We start from the raw sequence: 23537 nt of genomic DNA, 5'->3' as shown, positions 1-23537 counted from the left end.
TTTGGAGAAAGGGGGTGTGGCACCTCCCATACAAATGGAATCTTTAGTAATGCATAACTTTGAAGGTATACATGCGAGAACATTGAAATTCAGTAAGGAGTAATATGAGGTCAATCCCTAACACCACCAAGAAAAGGAGGAATTGGGAAAAGGGGGCGTGGAACCTCCCATTCAAATGGAATCTTTGGTACTGCATACCTTTGAAGGTATACATGCCAGAACATTGAAATTCAATGAGGAGTTATATGAGGTCCATCCCTAACACCACCCAGAAAATGCGGAATTTGGAGAAAGGGGGCGTGGCACCTCCCATGCAAATGGAATCTTTAGTAATGCATAACTTTGAAGGTATACATGCTAGAACATTGAAATTCAATGAGGAGTTATATGAGGTCAATCCCTAGCACCACCAAGAAAATATGGAATTGGGAAAAAAGGGGCGTGGCACCTCCCATACAAATGGAATATATTATACTGCATATATATGGATGTCGTAATGGTAGGATAATTAAAATTGGTAAGGAGCTAAGTCCTAAAACCTCCAGTAAAATGTGGAATGGGGAAAAACTATGGCTGCCGTACAAACTTAAGTTATTTTAACACCTAAAGTTTGCATTGTTGAGTTTAGCTGTTATGCCTTTTGAACGGTTAGTAATCTGCCACTGTTAAAAAAATTGTTTAGCTTCAGTCTATCTACATCTTCTATAAAAATCAAATTTTGTGTGTGTGTTCCCTATGAAAACGTGTTTGCTATACTTCGATCATCACCAAATTTTGGCTCGAGGTTCCTTCGATCAAGACGAAAGTTTTTCATATTTCAGAATTAAGAATTTTAATTTTAAATTTAAAAGTTTTTGTTTTTTGTCTATGCGAAAGAACTATTTAGCTCCCAAAAATGATCATGTTAGCAAAATCAATGATCGCTTTCAAAAACAATTTCGTGATGAAGTGACGAAATATAAATCGATCGACAGATGAAGATAAAATTGTGAATTATCCAAATGAATTTCTATACTCCTTAGAACCAAAAGGAATGCCTGCGCATATATCAACTTTGAAAATTGGCTCACCAGTCATGCTTCTTCGGAATGTAATCAAAGCAACAATCATCAGCGGTAAAAGCAATACAATAATATAAAATAAGATACAATAAGATACAAGAATAAAATGTTTTAACAGAAAATTTCACAAAATATGCGTACAAAATTCAATTCAATTTACAGAACAATAAATTAAATTATCAACCAGCAAAACAGAAAAAATAACGCAACATCCATTCGATCTCGGGCGTAACAACATGCGCCTGGTAAAGCTAGTTATATATAAACCAATTTAAAAGCCCTACTTACATTTTCTATGTTCACTCACCGCTGGTAATGGACATTGTGCTGTAGCTAGAGTAGATTGTTTCAAATCTTTTAAAAATAATCGAAGATAACGGTTGCTCTTAAAATCATTCATAAGAAATTTGCACATGTCGACTTTGAGGTTAGCAAAAGGTACCCAATCCTTAGTTGATCGTTTAATTTTTAAAGATCCTTCCACTTCCAAGAACTGCAGCTCAACTTTAAATTCAAATGTGCCATTGAATTTTTTTCTTCCATTGTGCTGCACTAAAATAAGTTCTATCTTTTCTACCATACTGTGGTCGAAAATTTTCGTTTTTGCGCTGGTGTATGATAGTGGAGCCTATTGATAATGAAAAAAAAAAAAAAATAACAATTAAAAAAAAATAATATTTTAATTTAATTGTTCAATTTAGTAATTGAAAGTTTAGTTAAATACGTAAGTATTTTATGGTTGATTTCATTCCAAATGGAACACAAATTGGTGTAATTATTTTAACTTGCAATTGGTGCAAAAATATTTGTAATAATAATTCGACCCGGTCTGTTCTCCATGAGTGCACAAGCGATTCAGCACCATGCTTGGAGCCTGCCATATGCAGCATAGCTATGGAACCCTCTGCTGAACCTGACGATATACACCAGGCATCGAATGAGAGTATAAATTTACAGTAGTTGTTTCAGTGCGAATTAATTGAAACCATTAAATAAGAATTATTAAAATATTATCATATTACCGTAGATGCATGCACAATAATTTTTTAACTTTACGATAGCGATTCTAATACAAAACGCTGCAAATGAGAGTATCAAAAGGCTTTATTTTTAAACTAAATTTAGTATTCGGTATTTCCACTTTTGCTCTGAATAACTACACGGACGCGTTTTGGCATACTTCGAGCCAAGTTCTCTAACACTTTCGACGCCCATTGACGCCTGATCTCTAAGAAAAACGACTGCACGGTGGTGCGGCTACTTTTAGGTATTTTCATACTCAGTTGAGCAGAGTTCACAGAGTATATTAACTTTGATTGGATGACGGTTGGTTGTACAGGTATAAAGGAATCGATATAGATATAGACTTCCATATATCAAAATCATCAGTATCGAAAAAAATTCGATTGAACCATGTCCGTCCGTCCGTCTGTCCGTTAACACGATAACTAGAGTAAATTTTGAGGTATCTTGATGAAATTTGGTATGTAGGTTTCTGGGCACTCATCTCAGATCTCTATTTAAAATGAACGATATCGGACAATAACCACGCCCACTTTTTCGATATCGAAAATTTCGAAAAATCAAAAAGTGCGATAATTCTTTACCAAATACGGATTAAACGATGAAACTTGGTAGGTGAGTTGAACTTATGACGCAGAATAGAAAACTAGTAAAATTTTGGACAATGGGCGTGGCACCGCCCACTTTTAAAAGAAGGTAATTTAGAAGTTTTGCAAGTTGTAATTTGGCAGTCGTTGAAGATATTATGATGAAATTTGGCAGAAACGTTACTCTTATTTCTATATGTCTGCTTAATAAAAATTAGCAAAATCAGAGAACGACCACGGCCACTTTTTAAAAAAAAATTTTTTTAAATTCAAATTTTAAAAGAAAAGTTAATATCTTTACAGTATATAAGTAAATTATGTCAACATTCAACTCCAGTAATGATATGTTGCAACAAAATACAAAAATAAAAGAAAATTTCAAAATGGGCGTGGCTCCGCCCTTTTTCATTTAATTTGTCTAGGGTACTTTTAATGCCATAAGTCGAACAAAAATTTACCAATCCTTGTGAAATTTGGTAGAGGCTTAGATTCTAGGCCGATAACTGTTTTCTGTGAAAAAGGGCGAAATCGGTTGAAGCCGCGCCCAGTTTTTATACACAGTCGACCGTGTGTCCTTCCGCTCGGCCATTAACACGATAAATTGAGCAAAAATCGATATATCTTTACTAAACTCAGTTCACGTACTTATCTGAATTTGTGTTGGTGTAAAAAATGGCCGAAATCCGACTATGACCACGCCCACTTTTTCGATATCGAAAATTAAAAAAATGAAAAAAATGCCATAGTTCTATACCAAATACGAAAAAAGGGATGAAACATAGCAATTGGATTGGTTTATTGACGCGAAATATAACTTTAGAAAAAACTTTGTAAAATGGTTTTGACACCTACCATATTAAGTAGAAGAAAATGAAAAAGTTTTGCAGAGCGAAATCAAAAGCCCTTGGAATCTTGGAAGGAATACTGTTCGTGGTATGACATATATAAATAAATTAGCGGTACCCGACAGATGATGTTCTGGATCACCCTGGTCCACATTTTGGTCGATATCTCGAAAAGGCGTCCACATATAGAACTAAGGCCCACTCCTTTTTAAAATACTCATTAACACCTTTCATTTGATACCCATATCGTACAAACGCATTCTAGAGTCAACCCTGGTCCACTTTTATGGCGATATCTTGAAAAGGCGTCCACCTATAGGACTAAGGCCCACGCCCTTTTAAAATACTCGTTAACACCTTTCATTTGATACCCATATCGTACAAACAAATTCTAGAGTCACCCCTGGTCCACTTTTATGGCGATATCTCGAAAAGGCATCCACTTATAGAACTAAGGCCCACGCCCTTTTAAAATACTCATTAGCACCTTTCATTTGATACCCATATAGTACAAACAAATTCTGGAGTCACCCTTGGTCCAACTTTATGGCGATATCTTGAAAAGGCGTCCACCTATAGGACTAAGGCCCACGCCCTTTTAAAATATTCATTAACACCTTTCATTTGATACCCATATCGTACAAACAAATTCTAGAGTCACCCGTGGTCCACCTTTATGGCGATATCTCGAAAAGGCGTCCACCTATAGAACTAAGGCCCACGCCCTTTTAAAACACTTATTAACACCTTTCGTTTGATACCCATATTGTACAAACGCATTCTAGAGTCAACCCTGGTCCACTTTTATGGCGATATCTTGAAAAGGCGTCCACCTATAGAACTAAGGCCCACGCCCTTTTAAAACACTTATTAACACCTTTCGTTTGATACCCATATTGTACAAACGCATTCTAGAGTCAACCCTGGTCAACTTTTATAACGATATTCCGAAAAGGCGTCCACCTATAGAACTAAGGCCCACTCCCCTTTAAAATACTCATTAACACCTTTCATTTGATACCCATATCGTACAAACAAATTCTGGAGTCACCCCTGGTCCACCTTTATGGCGATATCTCGAAAAGGCGTCCACATATAGAACTAAGGCCCACGCGCTCTTAAAATACTCATTAACACCTTTCATTTGATACTCATATCGTACAAACAAATTCTAGAGTCACCTCTGGTCCACTTTTATGGCGATATCTCGAAAAGGCATCCACCTATAGAACTAAGGCCCACGCCCTTTTAAAATACTCATTAACACCTTTCATTTGATACTCATATCGTACAAACAAATTCTAGAGTCAGGCAATATCCCAAAATGGCGTCCATCTATAGAACTATGGCCCACTTCCTCTTAAAATATTCTTTAATACCTTCCATTTGAAACACATGTCATACAAACACATTCCAGGGTTACCCTAAGTTGTTTTTCCAACATGGTGATTTTCCCTTACTCTTTCTCCACAGCTCTCAACTGAGTATGTAATGTTCGGTTACATCCGAACTTAGCCTTCCTTACTTGTTGAATACAAAATTTATCATAAATGTTAAATTGGATTTAAATCTGCCGATTGAGCTGGCCAGTTGAGTTTTTCTATGGCGTTTTCCACAAAAAAGCGAGTAGGAAGTCGATAAGTGTGTTTGGCGTCTTTATCTTATTGGAAGATAAACGACCGCAAATTCATTTTTTCCACACTTATTGTCAAATTTTAGCTGAGAATGTCAACATAAGAAGCTCCCGACAGACGACCATCGATTTTTGACTAATTACCTAAGCAGAATTTTGAGAAACAGCTCCAAACCAGCTGCCTCAGTGCTTCACTGTTGATTGTATACACTGAGGCTTTAAGCGGTCAGACGGTTTGCACCACATTCATTTACGTTTTTTTGAATTCCTCAGTGCGAATTTTGATTCATTGGACCAAATCACTTTGTCCCAAAATGTGTATGCTTACATACTGTTTTGCAAAACCCAGTACTTTTTCCTATACGCATTGGAAATAGGGGTTGTTTTTTGGCGATATAGTTTTTCAAGCTAGATGCGCGCAATGTTCTCATCCAAATTCAAATTCAAACTTTTGATTAGCTCCCTCGCTGAAATTTCTAGGTTGCTTGCAACTTTTATTTTCATGAGGCGCTCAACGTGTATCGTGATTTTGGGCTTCGGACCTATTCCATATTGTGTCTTGCAAGTTTTCCGCTTTTTGAAGTTTTCAAAAATCTTTCTGGCCCATCCAATCGAAATAGAATATTTTTCAGCAATTTTGCCTTTTCCTATCTTCTACAATTAATTTCCGAATTTCTTCAGTTTTCACTTGTAACAGAAAATAAACAACATAAATACAAAAAATAACACTTTTGTAAGTTCTGCAGCTAATTTTGGTTTTATTTTGTTAGAACACGGCACAAAATCAAATTATACTTTTCTATGACGCGCGCTTTAAAAGTCCGGCACAGACTAATAACTTTTAATCTACTAAAAATGTTTTGCATCTCATAATGAATTAAAATTTTGTTCGAACTGTTTATTCACCTAACGGGGGCTCCTCATGGCATACTTTTTGAAGAAAATGTGCGTAAAGAAGCGTTTCAAGGTGATATTCATTGAAACGTGATCACTCTGCATTGCTTCTTTTATATTCGCTCTTGGATTAATTCTCTTATACATAGATATGATTTTCCGCTGGAGCATTCGTTGTCAGGACAGAAATGTTTCAATGAGACCATTGCTTTCACGCTTTAAAATTTTCAATACATCCCTATACTCCTTGTTGCTGTTGTTGTAGCGATAAAGACACTTCGACCAACTCGGGAACGATTTAATATAACCACATTGAACCTTCTGGATTATCCCGCCGCCCCACTTCCTAGTTCCATGAGGAACTTTAGATCGGCTGCTAAAGTAACAGGATTCGCCACGGGTAAGTGAGATTGAAAATTGGGTTGGAGAAACTATAAATTGCGCTACACAATCATTTGGTTATTTTAGTAACCGCGGCAGGTATGCCTACGCTCCCCAACCCGCTGGGGGTCCCTTTACTTCTACCAGAATGCGTTCCTTACCGAAACTTGCTTTATAGCTTGAAATACTCGCCGTTTACATTGAAGTGTTCCTAGGGCTCTATATGTGCGTATATCAGTCGGTTTAGACTAAAAATTCTTTAAAAAAACAAACTTTATAAGTTTTAAACTAACTTAAAAAAGTGAAACTTAAATAATTACGACTTACCACAACACCAAACAAATAAATAAAATAAACGCTTAATAACACTAATCTTTTTTCGAACATTTTGTTTCCACAATTTTTAAGCGACTCAATGTAGATTCATGGCAAGTTGAGCTCCGACTGCAATTAATTTCCCTAATATTAAGCCTTTATGAAAAAACCCAGAAGTTGAATAGCCTCAATTATGTAACAATCATTTTTTGAACTGAGATTGAATAAATTGATTATATCTTTTAAAAACTTAATTTAAAATTTTATATATTTACATTAAAGCGCGTGGAAGAAGCAACATTTCGCACCCCAAATATGAAATATTTTTATATGGCAATTTTTAATTAAAATAAAAAAAAGATAAACAAGTAAGGAAGGCTAAGTTCGGGTGTAACCGAACATTACATACTCAGTTGAGAGCTATGGTGACAACATAGGGGAAAATAACCATGTAGGAAAATGAACCGAGGGAAACCCTGGAATGTGTTTGTATGACATGTGTATCAAATGAAAGGCATTAAAGAGTATTTTATGAGGGAGTGGGCCATAGTTCTATAGGTGGACGCCATTTAGGGATATAGCCATAAAGGTGGATCAGGGTTGACTCTAGAATGCGTTTGTACGATATGTGTATCAAATGAGAGGTATTAATGAGTATTTTAAAAGGGCGTGGACCTAAGTTCTATAGATGGACGCCTTTTCGAGATATCGCCGTAAAGATGGACCAGGGGTGACTCTATAATGCGTTTGTACGATATGGGTATCAAATGAAAGGTGTTAATGAGCATTTTAAAAGGGAGTAATCCTTAGTTCCATAGGTGGACGCCGTTTCGAGATATCGCCATAAAGGTGGGCCAGGGGTGACTCTAGAATTCGTTTGTGCAATAGGGGTATCAAACGAAAGGAGTTAATGAGTATTTTAAGAGGGAGTGGGCCTTTCTGGACCAGGGGTGACTCTAGACTTTGTTTGTACGATATGGGTATCAAATGAAAGGTGTTAATGAGTATTTTTAAAAGGGAGTGGGCCTTCGTTCTATAGGTGTTCGCCTTTTCGAGATATCGCCATAAAGGTGGACCAGGGGTGACCCTAGAATTTGTTTGTACAATATGGGTATCAAAAGAAAGGTGTTAATGAGTATTTTAAAAGAGAGTAATCCTTAGTTCCATAGGTGGACGCCGTTTCGAGATATCGCCATAAAGGTGGGCCAGGGGTGACTCTAGAATTCGTTTGTGCAATAGGGGTATCAAACGAAAGGAGTTAATGAGTATTTTAAGAGGGAGTGGGCCTTTCTGGACCAGGGGTGACTCTAGACTTTGTTTGTACGATATGGGTATCAAATGAAAGGTGTTAATGAGTATTTTTAAAAGGGAGTGGGCCTTCGTTCTATAGGTGTTCGCCTTTTCGAAATATCGCCATAAAGGTGGACCAGGGGTGACTCTAGAATGAGTTTGTACGATATGGGTATCAAATTAAAGGTATTAATGAGAGTTTTAAAAGGGAGTGGTGGTAGTTGTATATGTGAAGGCGTTTTCCAGATATCGACCAAAATGTGGACCAGGGTGACCCAGAACATCATCTGTTGGATACCGCTAATTTATTTATATATGTAATACCTGCCAAGATTTTAAGGGTTTTTTATTTCGCCCTGCAGAACTTTTTCATTTTCTTCTACTTAATATGGTAGGTGTCACAACCATTTTGTAAAGTTTTTTCTAAAGTTATATTTCGCGTCAATAAAACAATCCAATTACCTTACCATATTTCATCCCTTTTTTCGTATTTGGTATAGAATTATGGCATTTTTTGATTTTTCGTAATTTTCGATATCGATAAAGTGGGCGTGGTTATGGTCGAATTTCGGCCATTTTTTATACCAAAATAAATGAGTTCAGATAAGTACGTGGGCTAAGTTTAGTAAAGATATATCGGTTTTTGCTCAAGTTATTGTGTTAACGGCCGAGCGGAAGGACAGACGGTGGACTGTGTATAAAAACTGGGCGTGACATCAACCGATTTCGCCCATTTTCACAGAAAACAGTTAACGTCATAAAATCTATGCCCCTACCAAATTTCAAAAAATTGGTTAATTTTTGTTCGATTTATGGCGTTAAAAGTATCCTAGACAAATTAAATGAAAAAGGGGGGAGCCACGCCCATTTTTAAATTTTCTTTTATTTTTGTATTTTGTTGGACCATATCATTACTGGAGTTGAATCTTGACATAATTTACTTATATACTGTAAAGATATTAAATTTTTTGTTAAAATTTTACTTAAAAAAATTTTTTTTTTAAAGTGGGCGTGGTCCTTCTCCGATTTTGCTAATTTTTATTAAGCGTATATATAGTAATAAGAGTAACGTTCCTGCAAAATTTCATCATGATATCTTCAACGACTGCCAAATTACAGCATGCAAAAGTTTTAAATTACCTTCTTTTAAAAGTGGGCGGTGCCACGCCCATTGCCCAAAATTTTACTAATTTTCTATTTTACGTCATAAGTTCAACTCATCTACCAAGTTTCGTCCCTTTATCGGTCTTTTGTAATGAATTATCGCACTTTTTCGGTTTTTCGAAATTTTCGATATCGAAAAAGTGGGCGTGGTTATAGTCCGATATCGTTCATTTTAAATAGCGATCTGAGATGAGTGCTCAGGAACCTACATACCAAATTTCATCAAGATACCTCAAAATTTACTCAAGTTATCGTGTTAACGGACGGACGGACGGACGGACGGACATGGCTCAATCAAATTTTTTTTCGATCCTGATTATTTTGATATATGGAAGTCTATATCTATCTCGATTCCTTTATATATGTACAACCAACCGTTATCCAATCAAAGGTAATATACTCTGTGAGCTCTGCTCAACTGAGTATAAAAATGGTTAAGTAATCTAATATATAAAATTCTTCTGTCACGGTTTTAGAGGCTTAACTCCTCCGAAACGGCTGAACCTATTCTCATGAATTTTTGTGAGCATATTGGGTAGGTCTGAGAATCGACCAACGTCCACCTTTTTTTTCGCTACGTGCCTAGGGTCTTGAGATCAAAACGTGGACACGGGTACCCCTACAATATGTTTATACAGTATGGATATCAAATGAAAGCTGTTGATGAGTGCTATAGTACAGGATAATTTTCATACAACTGGGAGGCTAGGGTCTCGAGATGTAGCCCAATACGTGGACCCGGATACACCTAGAATGTGTTTTTACATTATGGGTGTCAAATTGAAGCTGTTGATGTATGCTTTAGTACAGAGTAAGTTTTATGCCGCTGGGTGACTAGGGTGTCTCGAGTTATAGGCCAAAACATGGACCCGGATACCCCTAGAATGTGTGTGTATTATGAATATCAAATGAAAGCTGTTGCTAAGAGTTCTAAAGTTCATTGTGATATTCGATTTAGTTGCATCAACCTGGCAAAACTGATAAATATGCATGCGAAGCGAATAAAGACAAGAATTAGTAATACCCACATACCTATTTACATACGTCCTATTCCATTTGCCTGAAATTTCGTAAATAAATTTGCCTATAGTATTTACGAGGCTTTTTTCAAAGGAAGTATACCAGAGAGGGACTGGGACTGGGATTAGGACTAGGACTGGGACTGAGACTGAGACTCGGAATGGGACTGGAACAAAATACATACCACCCTCTGGGACTGGCAATAAGAGATGAAGAAGAAGGAGAAAAACTTGAGAGAAGAGAAAAGAGAGAAGGAGACTGAGAACGAGATAGAATGAGACGAAGATGGAGATGAAGCGAAAAAGACGGAGGGAGGAGTGAAAAAAAGATTAGGAAAAAGAGTAGAGGGGTAGGGCAGAGTTAGACGGAAAAAGCTTATCAAAATGTATGCAGATAGGCCAAATTTAGTGCAGAACAACGTCTGCCGGGTCTGCTAGTTTCTTTATAAAAATAGACAAAAAGAAACAATAAATGTGTCTTTAAACAAAGACATAATCTTCATGAACTTTGCATTTCAATTTTTAACGTATTTACTGCAAATACTTTTATATGGGGCAAACATCTAAATACCTCGGTCCCTGTCCCATCTAGAACACTCTTTTATCCTAAATATTATCAATTAAAACAGTCTGAAGTTTAGTTCAAAGCTTAGGTCCCTGTGTTATCCGCAAGTTTCTTGAATCTCGAAAGCAAAATTTCAAAGTTCGGAAGTTTTTTTTAATTTTCACGATCCCTGGACCACCTTACGAAAATTTTTTCCTCTGTTGTTGTTGTTGTAGCAGTGCTTCGCCCCACCTAACAGACGCGACCGATCACAAACTGTCATCAATATCCTCTAACGGGAGTCCAAGGAAACTTGCTGTTTCAACAGGGGTGGACCATAGGGAAAGGGGTGTTAGAGGCGTTGGTTCCACATTACAATTAAAGAGATGGTTGGTGTCATGTGGGGACACATTGCAAGCGGGGCATACATTTTGTATGTCGGGGTTGATTCTGGATAGGTAAGAGTTTAACCTGTTACAGTATCCAGAACGAAGTTGAGCCAGAGTGACACGCGTTTCCCTGGGGAGTATGCGTTCCTCTTCCGCAAGTTTTGGATACTTTACTTTGAGTACTGGGTTCACCGGGCAATTCCCGGCATAAAGGTCCGACGCCTGTTTGTGGAGTTCACCAAGGACCTGCTTGTGTTTTTTCGCTTCATACGGCTGTGTTCTCAGATGCCGTATTTCCTCAAAATGCTTACGGAGATGACTCCTTAAGCCCCTAGGCGGTGCTGGCTCGTCAATCAGATGTCTGTTGGGATGCCCAGGTTTCTGGGTATTCAACAGGAACTGTTTGGTCAGCATCTCGTTTCTTTCCCTGATGGGGAGTATTCTCGCCTCATTATGTAGATGGTGTTCTGGGGACATAAGAAGACAGCCCGTGGCAATTCTGAGAGCAGTATTTTGGCAGGCCTGTAGCTTCTTCCAGTGGGTAATTTTTAGGCTTGGCGACCATATGGGTGACGCGTAGCACGTAATCGGCTGGCTAATTGCTTTGTATGTAGTCATGAGCGTTTCTTTATCTTTTCCCCAGGTACTGCCAGCAAGGGATTTGAGGATTTTGTTACGGCTCTGAATTCTCGGAACAATTGCGGCTGCGTGCTCACCAAAATGTAGATCCTGATCAAACGTCACACCCAAGATTTTGGGGTGTAGGACAGTCGGTAGCGTAGAGCCATCGACGTGGATGTTCAAAATGGTCGACATTTGGGACGTCCATGTTGTAAATAAGGTCGCGGAAGATTTAGTCGGTGATAATGCCAGGTTTCGCGAGGCGAAAAAACTGGAGAGATCAGGGAGGTAGCCGTTTATTTTATTGCATAGCTCATCGATCTGTGGGCCTGGGCCTGTGGCCATTACTGTGCAGTCATCGGCGTAGGAAACGATTGTGACTCCTTCCGGTGGTGAAGGTAGTTTAGATATGTAGAAATTAAACAAAAGTGGGGATAGGACACCACCCTGTGGCACCCCTTGTTTAATTCTCCTTGGCTTTGATGTTTCGTTTCTAAATAGCACCGATGCCTGCCGACCACCCAGATAATTTGCGGTCCACCTTTTAAGACATGGGGGAAGGGTAGACCCTTCCAGGTCTTGCAGTAACGAGCCGTGGTTGACCGTATCAAAAGCTTTTGATAGGTCTAGCGCTACGAGTACTGTTCTATGGTGGGGGTTTTGATTTAAACCGCAATTTATCTGGGTACTAATGGCATTTAGCGCAGAGGTAGTGCTATGGAGTTTTCTGAAGCCATGCTGATGGGAGGCTAGTTGCAAATTTGCTTGGAAATAAGGGAGCAAAATGGCTTCGAGCGTCTTTGCTACTGGCGATAGGAGAGATATCGGACGATACGACTCTCCTATGTTAGCTGCTTTACCAGGCTTTAGTAGCGGGACCACCTTGGCCATTCTCCATTTCTCGGGTATGACAAAAGTGGAAAGAGACAGGTTGAAGACCTGCGCTAAATATTTGAAACCCTCTTTCCCTAGGCTTTTAATCATCGGCATGGCTATGCCGTCTGGGCCCACTGCTTTGGATGGTTTAGCGCGACCAATGGCGTCCTCAACCTCTTTAGCGGTGATGGTGATTGGTGACGCGCTGAATTTGTGTTTATGTGCGTGTCTGTTGGCCCTCCGTCTAACTTTGTCGACCGTAGAATGCATTATATATTGTCGGCAGAAAGCGCTCGCGCATTTTTTCGCATCCGACAGCACTTTGTCGCCAAAGGCGATGGAAACTTTGTCTTTGTGCTTAGTCGGATTCGATAGGGACTTTACGGTGGACCAAAGTTTACCCACACCGGTAGAGAGGTTACAACCTCATTAGGTGCTCCTCCCATTTCGCCCGCTTGTGTTCATCCACAAGCAATCTGATGCGTTGGTTTATATCCCTTATTTGGGGGTCGCCTGGATCAAGCTGCCTTATAAGGTCACGTTCTCTCGCTAAGTTTGCGGCCTCCGCCGGGAAGTGGGGCCGGATTTCGGGAATTCTCCCGGCGGGAATGAAACGTGCCGAGGCGGATTCAATGACCTTGCGAAAGGCACGCTCCCCTTGGCGGGCATCAGTCGGGATAGGGAGGGCAGCAAAGAGGTTGTCTGTAAAGGGTTTATATTCTCCCCACTTTCCTTTTTTAAAGTTTATGAAAGTGCGTTTTTCGGTGACGATGAAGTCGGCGGTACGCTCGAGCGAAACAAGTATAGGCAGGTGGTCGGATGCCAATGATACCATCGGCTGCCAGTTGACGCAGTTTACGAGTTCTGCGCTCACGATTGAGATATCTGGCGAACTGTGACAGCTTCCTACCATACGTGTGGGGGCGTCTCCGTTTATTGTGCAGAACGTCGTTTCTTCTATTTGATGCGGATGTTGTGCCGCTTCATGAAATTGACTATCTCCGTAATCTTCCCAGTTAGTCCATTACAGTTTAACTGCAGAATTCTGAAGTGCATGAGGGGAGACGTCGCCACTCTGGGGGTAAGTAACGGGTGACTACGCCTGGGTTCAGGAAGGCCAGGACGCAATTGCTGTTGTGGCCCTGGGACTGGGCGTCCTTGGGCAAGCATTGGGGTACCCGGATGATTTGGGTTTGCGACCTGGCAACATGGCGCGATGAAACCCGCCGAGGGGTTGCCGTCGCGGAGACCAGAACATCTAGGAAAGTGGCACCACCCGAGGCAGGAGCTGCATTGGGCGGATGTCGCAAACATATATATTCTGTGCTGGCAAACGGTGCAAACGGAGGTAGGGACTAAGAGTCTGTTTCCCTGACCTACACGATTGCTGCCGGAAAAGAGGGGGGGAGAAGACGGGGGCAGGGGCTGTTGCTCAGCATTGCTTCCGACTCTACTACGAAGATTGTAGTTATGAGTGGTAGCAGCTGTTTGAGTTGTTGGCGCCGTAAGGCGCGAGCAGCAGCGGGTACTTGTTGTGGCTTGCTGAGCAGCGGGGCTACTGGAAGGTAATGGGGGGGCGCTTAGACGTAGACTACGGGACGCCCTTGGGCGTGAAGAGCAAGGAGCCACAAAAGATTTATAAAAGTTACGTTGGACGTCGGGTTTTGGGATCAAGCCCAGAACAACCTGTCCGATGCAACCATCCCTTACACGAGACACACTGAACAGAGTATGACCGTCCTAAAAAGATTCTTTTCCGGCAGATGCAGCAAAACCATTTCTCAGGACCGAGGTCAGGAGACGGACCCGGATTGGATTCGATACCTTCCCGGAGCAAGAGAATATGGAGCAGTCCTGCTGCAAGGAGCTGCTGGGAGGATGACAATTTGTGGGAGGGACGAAACAAATTAAATGGGGTTACACTGAAATGACAGTCCTTGGTCGGGAAAAATCCCGAGTCGCTCCGGTACATAGAACCGACTGCCTTGGGAAGCGAATTTTTTCCTCTGATGTTGTATTGCTATGGGGTTCTGAAGTATGTTCTTAGTTTGAAGAATCTAGCTCTACGGGAAGCTACTCAGATAACGGTCGCTACACTCAATATTTTGTTATTGTACATACTTTCTAAATATCTCGATCCCTGTCCCATATGAAAACCTTCTTTATCCTACATATTTTATCCTAAAGTTTCTCTGAATTATCCGTATTTGCATTAAAACTCGAAAGCAAAATTTCCAAGTTTGGAGGTTTTTTTGAATTGTCACGATCCCTTGACCACCTAGCGAGAATTGTTTCCCTCAAGTTGGATTGTCATGGGGTTCTGAGTTATGTTCTTAGTTTCAAGAATATAGCTCTACGGGAAGTTAATCAAATAGCGGTCGCAAGACTCAACATTTTGTTATTGTATATACTTTCTAAATATCTCGATCCCAACTAGAAAACTCTTTTATCCTAAATACTACAAACTATTGGAGCCCAAAGTCTCGTTAAAAGTTTAAGGTCTCTAATGGTATCGGTAAACTCCTTAAAACTCGAAAGCGAATTTGTCAAGCTCGCACGCTTTTTCAGAGCTTTCACGATGCCTGGACCACCTAGCAAAGTTTTGTTCTTTCTAGTTAAATTGTCATCGGGTTCCGATGTGTTTTCCAAGTTTCAAGACTCTAGCTCTCCGGGAAGTTACTCTAAAATCGAGAGCGAATTATTATCGTTGAGTAACAAGCTTTAATTGGTTTGTTTGCGGCTTGTTATCGAATTTTGCATTGTCATTTTTTATTGAAGTTTTATGGGCAATTGTTTCACAACGAACCGATAAGTCGTTCCTAATAAATCGATAACACGCCGATAAGGAATTGCTTACAGTCCGATAAAAAATCAAAAAGTTTCGTATAATATAGTGAAGTATAAGTTTTTAGTAGCATATCGATACATTTTCTATGAATTATCTAAACACTTTTAATAACAAATCGATAATTCGTCGAATAAGAAATTCAATAACCCATCGATTATATTTGTTGCCATTAATATATATATAAAACATCGATAACAAATCGATAACTTGCCTTCGGCACATCGATAGCTCTCCCATAAGAAATCCTTATTTGCCTTGCCTTAGCGTGAATTGCATTGTACACTTACTCTAACATTCTGTATAACCCCATATAGCATACCAATCCCACATACTACATCTACACTACACTGTTCTAAAAACAACGTTTACGCTTACATCACGCATACATTCTGAATTCCCCCATGGAATCCGACATAAATGATGTAATATCCCATTTAGTAAACACAAAAAGATAGCAACCTAGAGTTCCGTTTATAGAACGTTCCCCTAATACAATATGCTTGACGTGCGCATTTTAGGAGGTTCAAATATTAACCAGACCATCATTTTTGGGGAGTCAACCGTATGCCGGGTAGAAGCTTGGCAAGTTCGCCGTCGCAAAACTACTCACGAGCAGATAATAATTTTATACACAGGGATCTCCTTGTAATAACTTTGGCTTCGAAAGGATGCTACTTATCTTTTGTAAAAGTTCTCAATTGTTGTTGTTGTAGCGATAAATATAGATTCAGTACGGGCCCCTGGTCTCATAATAGGAAATTTCTTTGGAATATTTTTTAGAGAAAAAGTTGTTAAGCTTATTGTGAGAGTAATCGATAGGGAGAGGAAATGAGAGACCTCTACTTAATTACTTACTTACCTCTACTGAGCTAAAAAATAATACCAGGTGGGGTATGAACTCGAATCCAAGTCGATTGATGTGGCGTCAGTCGGCGCAAAAAAGAGATGGCTGTTATAAACGGGACGAGCCAACTAGTAAGGGATGTTGATGATAATAAAAAAAAAATAAATAAATGTATGGCGCGATAACCTCCGAAGAGATTTTAGGCCGAGCTTCCCTTCCAATTGCGTTGTGCTCCTTTTTAATTTTTCCTACAAATTGGAGGGAAAGAAAATTGGAGGATAAGAAAAATGTTCTTCTAATTGAAAAACCTTTTTTCTAAAATTTTTGATGTTGCTTTTCCCGGGGCGTGAACCCATTATCTTCGGTGTGGTAGGCGGCGCACGCTACGATCACACCACGGCGGCCGCCGTGATAATTAACTTGGGCGTTTTCAGCAAACACAACTGTCGTCAAATCTCTTTTTTTTCATTTATTTGTTTATTTTTGCAAGTTTAACACGTCATGAAACACAATTCCTGCCATTCAACTGTGGTTCAACATGTTGGCAACGTATCAACCAAATTTGTGTTCCCTGAAAGCGCCTGTTGCAACGATTTCCCGTCATCTCTTGCCAAATTTGATTAATCTGGTGGCTTTGTGCATCTCAGTTTAATTATTCGCTCTAGAGTAGGAGGCTGTCATTTGCTATCTCCAAAAGTCAAGTGATGATATAATGAATCATGATGCTTTTTTTCAGGATTCAAGGGGTTGTGTAGCGCAACATATAGCTTCTCCAACCCAATTGTCAACCTCACCTTCGAGCGGTGAATCCCGTTTCACTAACAGACGAGGCTCTGGCGACCCCAAGCTCCTCATGGAACTTGGGGGTGGGGAGGGAGGGATGGCCTGAAGGTTCAATGTGGCCATATAAATCGTTCCCGAGATGGTCGGGCCAGCACCTTATTGGTGCTGTGTTACCGGAGCGTATCGGATCTGTATCCGACAAAGGACCATCACATCGATAACACTCCCCAAAGCCTTCGGGGAGTAACCTAATCGCTACAACAACAACAACAACATGCTTTTTTTCAGGCACCCAGGTCTTGGAGCTCTTATGAATCGTTTTTGAACAAGAAATGCGTACCTAGTGCTTAGTAGAGGCTGTGTACGTACACAAAGACTTAAGCCATAAACTCTATTCAAACTTAATTCATTTTCCTTATTTTTTATTTTATGCCGCATTCTTTCATTCATTCAAACTAAAACTACAATAATTAGGCAATAATGGAATTCTTAGAAGTGGCATTTAGTGAATATTCGAAAATATTCTCAACCATTTACCAAATACCAAAGACGAGGATTTTCGAGCTGCAGGAGCATTTAAAAGTTTCACTTGAAAATCCTTTGCGCACATCCCGTTTGACCTGTGGATTTGTGTTGGTGGTCCATTTACAAGTAAAGACGACGTCAACGTTGTCGTTGGCGGCAACTCTCTTTTTTCTGCATCATACCTTATCAGCTGATGCATCAGCTGTTTACGGTAATAAGAATTTGAAGCCCTACTTATTTTCGTTCTCTCTTTATATAGGTAGGTATATGAGTGCACAAAACAACAAACTCATACAAACTTGTTGCTTTGGTTTTTGGTTTTGTTTTAATCTGAGTTTATGAGAAAGTGACACGCTAATTAAAAGAACCGTTGCTCCTTTTTTGTGTCTCGCCTTTGACAAAAAAGGCAAAATCCCCACTGTCCAATGGGTCATAAATTGGTAGATTTTACAACGATCATTTCCAAGTAACCAATTGGTCATGATGAAGTGCACTTGTGCGGTGGCATTGTGGCTACTGCTGCGTTCACACTAAAGCCGCCATTGCATTCCTGCATGTCCACCTCCATTGAAATCCTAGAATTTTGCCGGCATGTTTCTTTGGTTTTGCAAGGAGGAGACTTAAGATGAAACATGCTTGGATGAGTATTACGCCGTGAGCACCGGATATGCGAAGCGTGTGACACAGTTTGAAGGACTTGAGCTACATACTCGTATGTACTTATGTATGTAGTTATCTGCTCGTTGTGTTTATGCAATGGTAGGACGCTTTAAGGCGGGTATTGCGGATACTTTTCTTTTATTTTCAAATGTTTTTGGTATATGCGCAATTTCTTTGTTCATCTCCTATTATTTTGTTTCTTTTTTTACTTTTTACAACTTTAATACTTAAATCTCTCAATGTTTACATTTTAGCTTATAAAACACTTAGCACAATAGATCCTCTATTTCCGTAAAAACAAACAGATTTTTTAAGAAAACGTAAACTACATATTTGCCTTTATCTTCATTTCTCATTTATAGCTTGTGGGACAATCTCTATCAAAAAACGCGCAGCACTTTTCTCCAGTTAACGATACTTCCATAAGTTATGAGGTGTGATGAAAAAATACGGTGAATGAGTTGCTGTATCATTGATCATCGATTGATAATAAAAAAGTTTTGATTTTGTTACCGAAAAGTTATCGATTTCTTATAAGAGTGTTTGTTATCGATGACTCATCGGCTTTTTATGAAAAGATACCGATAAAACTTCAATTATATAATTAACACACCGACCAGCATAAGAATGCACTACAAAACGGACATCGATAATTGCGCGAGCTTATACAGACTAAAAAAAAAAATAAATGTAAGGCGCGATAACCTCCGAAGAGATCTAAGGCCGGGCTTCTCTTCCAATTTGCGTCGTGCTCCTCTTGGTTTTCCCTACAAATTGGCCGGACGGGACCTACATGATTTTATGCCGACTCCGAACGGCATCTGCAAGGCAGATGAGTTTTCACTGAGAGCTTGTCATGGCAGAAATACACCCAGAGCGCTTGCCAAACACTGCCGAGGGGCGACCCCGCTTAGAAAAAATTTTTTCTGATTGAAAAAGCTTATTTCTAAAATGTTTGATGTTGCTTTGCCCGGGGTTTGAACCCAGGGCATCCGGTGAGGTAGGCGGAGCACGCTACCATCACACCACGGTGGCCGCCATCGGACAGACATCTGATAAAAAACAGACGGACAATACAAAACTCCGCATTGAACGGTGAAGACAGGTAAAATAATATATGTAAACAATGTTTTTATGAATGTTTGTTTTGATGTTAATTGGTATTTTATTGTATTTATGTTTCTTTATATTGTTATAGTCAATCCTGAAAACGGTTACAGTAGGTAACTGAAATATATTGAAAAACTCAACAATTTTTGAATTTTATTTACAAAATTGTACCTCAAACCGGCAAGAAAATTATTTAGATAAAACTTCATTATAAAGCCGATTATACATCTGTCACCTATCCTTTAACAAGCCAATAAGAAACCACTAACAAGCCGATCATTGAGCGATATTAACCCGATAATACAATATCAATATACATAAGCGTGATCCTTCGGCAATAACAATGTGTTCGGTTTGCGATTTTTTAAATTTTTTTGTTGGACCTTGGGGCAGCGGACTGCCGTCAAGTGGCCCAATGAAATCGGGCTAATCCTGTTCATGTGTCCACCCCTCGTGCGATTTAGTCTCCTCTGCTTCGCATGCGTCCCTTTCAGCATGTATCAATTCGGTCATCACTAGAAAGGCCATCTTGCTCACAGCAGTCCAACAATCTATATGTATGCACATTTGACGGACTAAATTCCGTATGGCAGGCCCATGAAACATTACGTGTTCTGCGTTTTCCAATTCGGTGGGACAGTGTGGACAGAAAGGATCCTCGCCTATCTTCGCTTATGTAGATATTCCTTGAAACCGCTGTGCCTGCTCAATATCTGTTGGAGGTGGTAATTTAGTTCGCCGTGCTCCAGCTTGTACCATTCTGCTATATTCCGAACTAGCATGAAGATCCAGCGCCCTTTTCTCGCTACTTCCCGCCGTTCTTGCCCCCTCACTATCGTTCGTGACCTTGCGCTTTTCTTAGCATCTTCAGCTGGTCGGCCGTTTCCAATGCCATACAGATCGGTAATTTTAATTGAAAGTAGATCTACTGGGATTATTCACATGCTATTCGTAAAGCAGTAATATGGTAGACTGCTAGTATACCTATTTGGTACGCCATTTTAGATCCTCGCCATGCTGGTGTTGCATATAATATTCTCGAGATTGGATAAAAGCTGACGGATAGCTTCGCCTGGGCCACCGATGCTGGACACTATTCCACTAACTCTACAAACTTTCTCTCCCACCGCCCTGAAGTGCTACTTTAAAATTAGTTCTAGAAATTTGATCAAAAGCCGCTTTATCACAAAATTTGTTTCAAAAATATAGAGATAAAACGTTTTTTGAAAAAATAAATCGGACGTAGCGTTCTTCAACCGCATTCTGAGATAAACAGTTTTGGAACAATCATCCGAGAAAGTTTGGTATTCCACTTAAATATCGATGTGTAGTATTCTTTACTGTAAAACTGCGTGGACCCTGCAATGGCATTTCAGTTTAAAATCGGGTTTGCAAAGACATAGTTCTCAGCTTGTAGAACTTCAAGGCCAAAATAAGAGGAGTATGGCTATTCTAAGTAAAACACACTACCAGGAGGAAGATCTACGTTTTCAGAAAGAAATTGGGATTCACTAGCAACGAGATAGAGTATACTAGATACATGTTCCTGTATTTTTATATCATTCATGAAAATGAAATTGTATATTAATTTTATCACGAATCTCAAAATTGTAGGTCCTTAAAGGAAAAGGGATAGACCCACCAATAAGTATACCGAAATGATCAGGATGAAGAGCTGAGTTGATTTAGCCATGCCCGTCTGTCCGTCTGCCTGTTTGTATGCAAACTAGTCCTTCAATTTTTGAGATATCTTGATAAAATTTGGTGAACGGGTATATTCAGGTGTCCGAGTAGACGTTTATTGGAACCCGCCGGGTCGGACCACTATAGCTTATATCCCCCATACAACCGATTTTTCAGAAAAGAGGATTTTTGTCATATCTTCCTCACCTTATCAGATTGAAGCTTCAAGTTTCACCATATATATACTTGCGTGCATTGTACATATTGTTGTCTGAAAAAATGGATGAGATCGATTGTATATATAGCATATATCCCCAGAACCGATTGTTCAGATAAGAAGCTTTTCGGAATTTCTGCCCCATTTTACCACCTAGAAGCCTCAAATTTCACCAAATGGTTACGTATATAGCATATATTGTTGTCTGAAACAATCATATGTAGTGATCGGTGGAATATATAGTATATACCTCATTTAAACTGTCATTTAACGGCTAGAAGCTTCAAATTTCATCAAATACTTACGCTTGCGTCATATATTGTTGAAATAAGTGATTCGTGGTAATAGTTTTTTCATGCAGATCACAGAAAACGTGAAACTTTTCATCCTTACGGTTATCTTAAAACCCGCTTACGTATGTACATCTGTTCACTATATATTTCTTATCTTATCAGCCGATAATTTGGATATTACGAATCCGATAAGATTATTGTTCAGCCCCATTGATGAAAGGTATGAAGTCTTCAGCACAGTCGAAGACAGCCCCGTTCTTACTCGTTTTATGTTAAAATACTGACCGGACCAGTCAAATGTTTCTGGGACACAAATGCCCTCAAGAGCTTCGCAGAGCTCGTGGGGTGAATCAGTTTTCGCTTATACTTCAAGCACTAAACGTCTCACACGTGAATTCTATGCTAACACTTTTTTCACCATTCTCCTTATACACGCACACCAGTACATAAAAATAGGTTGGTGTGCATTTTAAGCTCTACTGGCCTTGTACACCACTCTTCTAAGAGCAATTTTCATAAAAATCTAGTGAGGCACTATCAAAGCAGAAGTTTTAACACTTAACCATGTAATTCGAGCGCACCTCGTTCCTAAATGTCTTACAGTAAATTCAAATCACAGCCAACAATCTTCGCCTTAATTGCAGAGCAATTATATATGCGACAAAGTGTCCTTTTATCCGTCGACTAGCGGTACATTTGCTCTATGCGCGATTTTTGTATTATAAAAGCCAGTAAAAAACACCCAAACAATGATAAAGGCGATCGTCATACAGTTCGGGTCAACGAAAATAAAACGCTCGATAGTTGCAGTTTATATCCTTTTGCTTTCACAAAATGAAGATTGAGGATGATCCTCATTACTGCATGTCCTACAAATGTACGTTTGAATGTGTGCACAAAAAAAAAAAAAAATTGATGCAACATAAACTTTAATGTTTTCCCTTTTTTACGAGTATTGTTCATCAGTAGATTCTCTTTAGACTTGTTGTTATTTTTTGCTTTCGCGCCTTTGTCCTGTTTACTATTTTTCATTTAATTATTTGTGTTTTTTTTGGAAGAAAGTGCGGAAGTGCTTAAGGACATTGCATACGTGAAATGAACATCCCCTATGAAAAGATTTTATTTTTAATGATTAAAGTAATTAAGAAAGTTTGTGACAATGATTTATGGATATTAAAAACTATGAACGAGGCTGGGTTCGCCTTATGCGCTAAAACCGTTAAAAACATGTTCTTCTTTCATAAAGTAGGAATGTGGCATCAAACGAAGCTTGCTAGTTTTTGTAACTCAACTGCTGTGGAATGAAAAACCTTATTATCATCTCGCAAACTTTTTTTCCTAGTGCATCGAGTCTCATTTCCTTTTCACAAAGTTTTTGGGGAGTTTAAGCATTTTTCCACACACGCAAGGGCCAAAGACTTAAGTCCAATAAGCCTCATATCCTTTGCGTTGAAGGCTCTTTAACGGTTTCTGGGCATCCAGATAAGGACAATAAAAGCACGACCAAACCGCTATAAGCGAAGCATGCATGTATGAAAGGCAAATTAACACTGGTTGAATATAAAGATCACTTCAAAGCAAAACACACACCCTAGGTGCTTCTCAAGACATAGAAACTAGCGAATTTTCGAATCCTTACTAATCGCTAGAGTAGACAGCCACACGGGGGCCCGCATTATAGAAGGTAGCCTGCATTTCACAAAGAGAGGTTATCTACCGACTAATGAGGGTTGTTACACTGAACGTGATACTAATAAAGCTCGATAGAAATAGAGTAAATGGAGAGGTACCCGCAGACGACATTGAAAGAGCAATAGCTTTTCCATCAAGTGAAATTCATAGCGGTGAGACATCAAGCGAACTCAAGTATTGTTAACCCGAGCTAGACAGAACTGCTACTTTGAAGTGATAACCCAAAGTCATTCAACTCCG

At 39.4% G+C, this 23537-nt stretch overlaps 1 protein-coding gene across 3 annotated transcripts in view; it reads right to left on the bottom strand.

Moving 5' to 3' along the window:
- Nucleotides 1–23537, bottom strand: part of LOC137242990 (uncharacterized) — a 217055-nt gene that overhangs the window by 30966 nt on the left and 162552 nt on the right. For 2 of the 3 annotated variants that reach the window (XM_067770205.1, XM_067770204.1), the window contains exon 2: nt 1369–1689. In XM_067770205.1, the coding sequence (XP_067626306.1) occupies nt 1369–1641 (273 nt within the window). In that variant the 5' untranslated portion in view covers nt 1642–1689. Of the gene's footprint in view, nt 1–1368; nt 1690–6751; nt 6863–23537 lie in introns of those variants that run through there. The other variant, XM_067770203.1, reaches the window with a different exon arrangement.

This window comes from Eurosta solidaginis, chromosome 1 (assembly GCF_040869045.1).
Source record: "Eurosta solidaginis isolate ZX-2024a chromosome 1, ASM4086904v1, whole genome shotgun sequence".
Taxonomy (NCBI): Eukaryota; Metazoa; Arthropoda; class Insecta; order Diptera; family Tephritidae; genus Eurosta; species Eurosta solidaginis.
The sequence above is the reverse complement of the archived record's forward strand: the minus strand, read 5'-3'. Positions and strand labels throughout refer to the sequence as shown.